This window comes from Mytilus galloprovincialis, chromosome 2, assembly GCF_965363235.1.
Source record: "Mytilus galloprovincialis chromosome 2, xbMytGall1.hap1.1, whole genome shotgun sequence".
NCBI classification, from domain to species: Eukaryota; Metazoa; Mollusca; class Bivalvia; order Mytilida; family Mytilidae; genus Mytilus; species Mytilus galloprovincialis.
This window is the reverse complement of record NC_134839.1, coordinates 92,566,165-92,572,085: the sequence shown is the minus strand read 5'-3', so window position 1 is coordinate 92,572,085 and position 5,921 is coordinate 92,566,165. Positions and strand designations below refer to the sequence as shown.

General features: G+C 31.3%; 1 protein-coding gene across 1 annotated transcript; it reads left to right on the top strand.

The window, feature by feature from the left end:
• Positions 1–950: 950 nt before the first annotated feature.
• On the top strand, positions 951–3,940 carry LOC143064879 (uncharacterized). The gene has a single exon (XM_076238068.1). It carries the CDS (start codon positions 991–993, stop codon positions 2,851–2,853), a length of 1,863 nt encoding a protein of 620 aa, XP_076094183.1. The 5' UTR covers positions 951–990; the 3' UTR covers positions 2,854–3,940.
• Positions 3,941–5,921: the final 1,981 nt, after the last annotated feature.

The window sequence follows — 5,921 nt, the reverse complement described above, 5'->3', positions numbered from 1 at the left end:
TCTTCCAACGGACTATCATCGTTTCTCAAGACATCAATATCAGCCTAAGGGACTTTAGGCCCGAGGGATGATATTGGTCGAGGGTGATAATGCATGTGATACGGACTTTGCCGTGTATTATACGCTTTATCATATATTTCAACAGAAGAGTATTATATTAAAGGAACTGTTTTCTGATCCATAGCACTGGGTTACCGGCTTCAGTTCTACTTTTGTCTTGTTTCAAAGGCCTTAAAAGAACTGCTCAATTACTTATCCGAAGCACCTGGGTTACCTTCTGAATCAATTTGCGTGCTGTTGTTTTAAAATTTTTTGTTTATTATTTCATTTATTTGTGTGTTTTGTATTTTTTATAGTTTAGTGTGCCAAAAAAAATGAAAACTTGACGTTCGTGACGTCACATACAATATGAAAACTTGACGTTCGTGACGTCACATACGAAACAATGACGTCATTCAAAAAATTGACCGATTTTAAGGAAAATTTTTCTTAAGCAAAAAAAAAAAAAAAAACAAACAAAACTGACTTTAAGTTACAAAAAAAAAGGAGGTGTGTGATAAAGGGTATGCGATAAAGGTGCACATCAAAGTTGCGCGATATGAATTAAACAGCAGGCTATTTATCAAATATGCAAAACTACTGTATTTACTACTAAACATATGATAAATAGAAATAATAAATACATATGTCTTTTCTCTTGTTTAAAAAAAAAGCAGTTAGTTTTAACAAAACAGGAAAATTAGCATTATCTCAAGTTCTCCAGCTGCAGCAATACTTTCAACATTGTCACTGCGTTTTTATGGCAATATATATTGCTGTACTATCTTGTCTTTTTCTGGTTTAATATTGCCAACATTTATATAATCTATATAAATATAAATACAGTATGTACATACTGCACAGTTTTTTTTGTCAGTGTTTTCCACAGTTACTGTAATTTATAACTAATTATATTTTTCACATTTATATATTCAGAAAAACTCAACAAAAATGTCAGCAGACTCTGAGTGTACATTGTTTCAATGTCCAATATGTCTAGAAGAGTTCATCCAACCTAAAGCGTTGCCATGTCTACATACTTTCTGTAAGTCATGCATAAACGAATTTATTCTCAAGTCAACAACTGCAACAGACTGCTTTGTTGTATTTAATTGTCCGGTCTGTAGAAAAGAGATCAAACTTCAATCCTGTCCGTCTGATCCCGCGAAATATCTCCAGGATAATCATATAATACAAAGTATGAAGGAAGCTTGTCTTTCCAAAGGCCAACTCTGTAGCATTCATAACTCTAAGCAGGCTGACTATGTATGCACAGAACATAATCAAATTGTTTGTTATAAATGCATCATCGACAGTCATAGGTTCTGTAACGTTACAGAAATATACGAGGCTGTAGAAAGTAAGAAAAAAAGTATTACCCAAGTCCATAATCAACTTGTAGTAAGAAAAGAAAATATGGAGACTTCAATGTATGCACATCGTCAAGAGAAAAAAGGAATATTGGAAAGTGATATCAAATGTAAGGACGGTGTTAAGTTATACGTGGATGAGTTAAAAAATCTCATCTCAAAGTTACAGAGTCAAATTTTGGACGATATAGAGAAAAATACAAAACAAATGATTAAGAGAGTTGACAAGAATCTTGCGGAAACCAAAACAGATATGACATATCTTAAAACAATATTAGATGAATTCGACATAACACATCTCAAAGACATTACAGATTTCAATAGATTGACAGCAATAGACCAAGATTTAAAAACAGCACATCAGCGAATAAACAAAACATGTGACAAATCGTCAGCTGATATACACTTGCTTAGATTTCAGCCAAATATGGACTTGTTTAAAGTTCTCAAGGAAAACGATGTGATTGGGAAAATATACAATACGAAAAGGAGAGTAAATGTTAATGCAAATACGCCTAGAACAAAAGATGTATTAAAATTTACAGAAACAGAGGCTAAAACGGCACCGGTTCTTAAACGGCCTTTGGCAACTGAACATACTAGTTCTAGTGAGATAGAGGCAACGCACACAAAACCTGTGAACAAGGTGATATCATTAAAAGACGGAAACCAAAAGCTGATGTCTTTGAAAACAGAAATGGACAGGGAAGAATGCTTTATTACTGGAACTATTGTCTTGCTAGACGATAGCATGATTGTAGCTGACAACGGGAACATGAAAATTAAACATTTTAGTGCTGATTATAAGTTTGTTAGTCAAAAAGCCTTCTCTTCCGAACCATGGGATGTATGCAGAACAGGAAAAGACGACTTTATTGTTAGTTTTCCAAGTGATAATTTGATCCAGTATTTTACCTTTAGAAAAGGCATTGTCATTCCGAAGCAAGACAAGATAATAACGAACGGCAGATGTTATGGACTTTCCTATCATTGTAACAAAATAGCAACGTGTAATAGGCGAGCATCTGGTATTTTTGTAGAGGTATATGCGGGTCTAAATGGAATTATTGCTGAGTTCTGTGTTTCTGCTTCTGTACTTTCAGAGTGTTGGTACCTTTCGTTTTGCTCAGACGGACAACACTTGGTATACACCGATCAGACTAACAATTTCGTTTCCTGTGTTAATTTATTGTCAGGCAAAGAGAGGTGGAGAAAAACTATACGGTCTCCAAGAGGTATTGCAAGATGTCAGACGTTTCTGTATGTGGTCAATTGCAAATCGGCAAAGGTATTGTGTTTATCACAGGACACTGGCTTACCAAAAAGAGAGATTGATTGTAGCAGTTTTGGTGGTGAAGCATTTAGTGGTGTTACTGTCAATACCGATCAAACAAAAATATTTCTATTGCCGATGAAGGGATCAGATGCATTAGTGATCGAATAACTTGTAAAGATCATGAACAGAAAAGACTGATGTTATGGATTTCAGAATTATAATTCAATATTTTAAATCGAAAGTATGTAAATTAAATGTACTTACAAACTGATGATAAATATTGGATGCATATGTTTAATTTTGGGGAGAGAAATGTCTTCTTTTGAGGGGGAGAAATAAAGCCAACACTAGTATACCGCTGTTCATAAATCGATTGAGAAAAAAACAAAACCGGGTTACAAAGTAAAACTGAGGGAAACACATTACATATAAGAGCAGAATTACCACACAACAGAAACACTAAAATGTAACACACACAGAAACGAACACATATAACATTGGCCTTTTTCCTGACTTGGTAGTCTCGACATTTTAAGAAAAAATGGTGGGTTGAACCTGGTTTTGTAGCTAGCCAAACCTCCCGTTTTTATGGTAATGTTAAATTTAACATTAAAATTTAAGACAGAGAAACAAACAAATAATAGTTATCAAAAGGTACCAGAAGGCAGTCGTATTTCTATTTGCACGTCTTTTGAGATAGAATCATATTCAAAACAGTGTGGCTGTGGCCATTGATTGACGACCTAAATTATCTCATTGACTGGGACAAATTAGGTGAAGGTTTATCTGTAATGATCACTGCTCACTATGTACTTGTTAAAGACACTGAAACTGTAGGGTCACCAAAGGTTCTCAAAACCTAAATAAAGTAATTCGAAAAATTAATCAGGAATAACACGATGTTTTGATTTATATCAATAATATAAATCAAAACCTAAAGGTTATTCCTGATTAATTTTTCGATTTTTTAATTATTAAAGGCGTTAAGAACCTTTGGTGACCCCACAGTTTAAATTCTATAATAAGTACATACGGCCTAGCCACAATCAGATGTGCATTTTGTGTTTCACATGAAGTCAAAAATGAGTATCACCTCAGGGAAAAACTCTTTTGATATTTTGGTTCAAAAATGGTTTAAATTATGAAAAATTGCCATCGTTAGGCTAACACTGGAAGCATTTATATAATTACATGCAGTTTTTGGAAGAATTATTTAATATTTTTATTAAATAAATGGTGTTTAAAAACTGTATAATTTTCTTTAATGGTTGCCTTCAAGACATGGTCACCAGTGTCAGATTTTTGGTCAATGACAAAGACAACAAAATATGTTTAGAATAATTGAATATCAAACATTTTAATTGAAAAAAAAAAATGACAAGAACATGTTTAACTCACAGTTATTTCAAACAACAGTAGCTTTCTTTGATCATTAATCTTATCTGATAAAACTGTATCTAAACTTATCTATAAATAACAAAACTTCCAAAAAAAACCTTTCTTTTGGTGTATAGAACATTAAAATAACTTGATGCATATTCTTACAATAAACAATCAAACTTAGCAATACAATTTATATGTTTTGTCTACGGACAAGACATTGTATTCATATTTAATGAAATGCATTATTAAAACCTAATTTTGATATAGCTGAAAGTGTTCTCTTGAAAAAAAAACCATACATTTTATCAGGTTTATCTATCAAATGATGCTTAACTTCGAGGAAAATGGAAACAAATACATTTTGAAAAGTCTACGGACAAGACATTTTATTGATATTCAATTAAATGCTTTCAAAGATGATTGTTAAAGTTAAGATTAAAAGTTACTAATTAAATTTTAAGCTGTGTTTTTTAAATTTTGGAAAATATAAAAATGTAGCCATAATTCTTTACATATCTCAATAATTTATTGATTCAGCCAAAATGAAGACACATTCTTTTAACTGAAATCCATATATCTGACTGTTTAAAACAATCAAACTATTATTAAAACTCAATTTTGACATAGTTGAATGTGTTCTCTTGAAAAAATAACATACATTTTACCTATCAAATTAGACTGAACTCAAGGAAATTGGATACAAATATATTGGGGTAATGTCTACGGACGAGACAATTTCAGTTAAAAAAAAAATCTGTTAGAATTAATTGTGACTATATTTATGTTGAAAATACTGAGTTTTAATTTGAATAGATAACTTTCATCACCTATAAATAAGATTTAAGTTCCATAGCAGACAAATAATTGAATTTAATACTTGTTATGTACAAGTGTCTTGTCCGTAGACACTTCCTCGTCTGCTGTTAATACTGAAATGCAAAAGATAAAGTTAGAGAGAGAGAAGTACTTTTTCTTCATTTGATTTAGTTAATCTTTTAAGGTATGCAGCAACTGGAATAAACAATATTGAAGTAAAATAAGGTATGCTTTTTATGACTGATAATCTGACACTTTTTAAAATCCACTCCTGTAAAGTAATTTTACAAAAATTGAGAACACTTAAATTACCATTTATTTAGTAAATATAAGATATTTCTAAGTTTAAACAACACATAGGACTAATTAAGACCCATAAAGCCAAGCAATATTGATAAAAAGACATGTCTACGGACAAGACATTCTGACATATTTTAAAATTTTTTCCTCTATTAATAGATGGTAGAAAAAAATGTTAGTAGTGTTTTCATATCTACAAAAGAACAGGAACTTAGCAATGCAACATTAATGTAATTATGCTTCCAGTTTACTAGGGAATGCATGTCTACGGACAAGACATTTTTTCACTTTATTTGTATATCCAACTTTGATGGCATATATCTCCAGCTAGGGTACTGCAATTTTGATAAATGAGGTAGTTTTTGATAATGTATATACTGGAAGAGAAAACAAAACACATAATAGCCTAAATTTGATTTATTTTTCTCTTTAATCACTACACTGAGCAAGCTAAAAACAAAAGTACAAAATTGCATAACAAGCGCATAGTATTCAACTTTTTATCATAACTTTGTAACCACTGAAGATTTTTTGTTGCAACAACCAGTAAAAGAAAGATGAATAAATTGTCTATAACAGTGAACCAATAATGTAGTTCAAATTAAGTTCACTTATTAACTATCAATTATTAAAAACAGTGAAATTTTAAATGAAACAACATAACGTGAAATTTTGCCCATTTTCAGCGTGTATTTTAGTGTTTTTTTTTCAAAACGGTAACACCTATACAAGATATT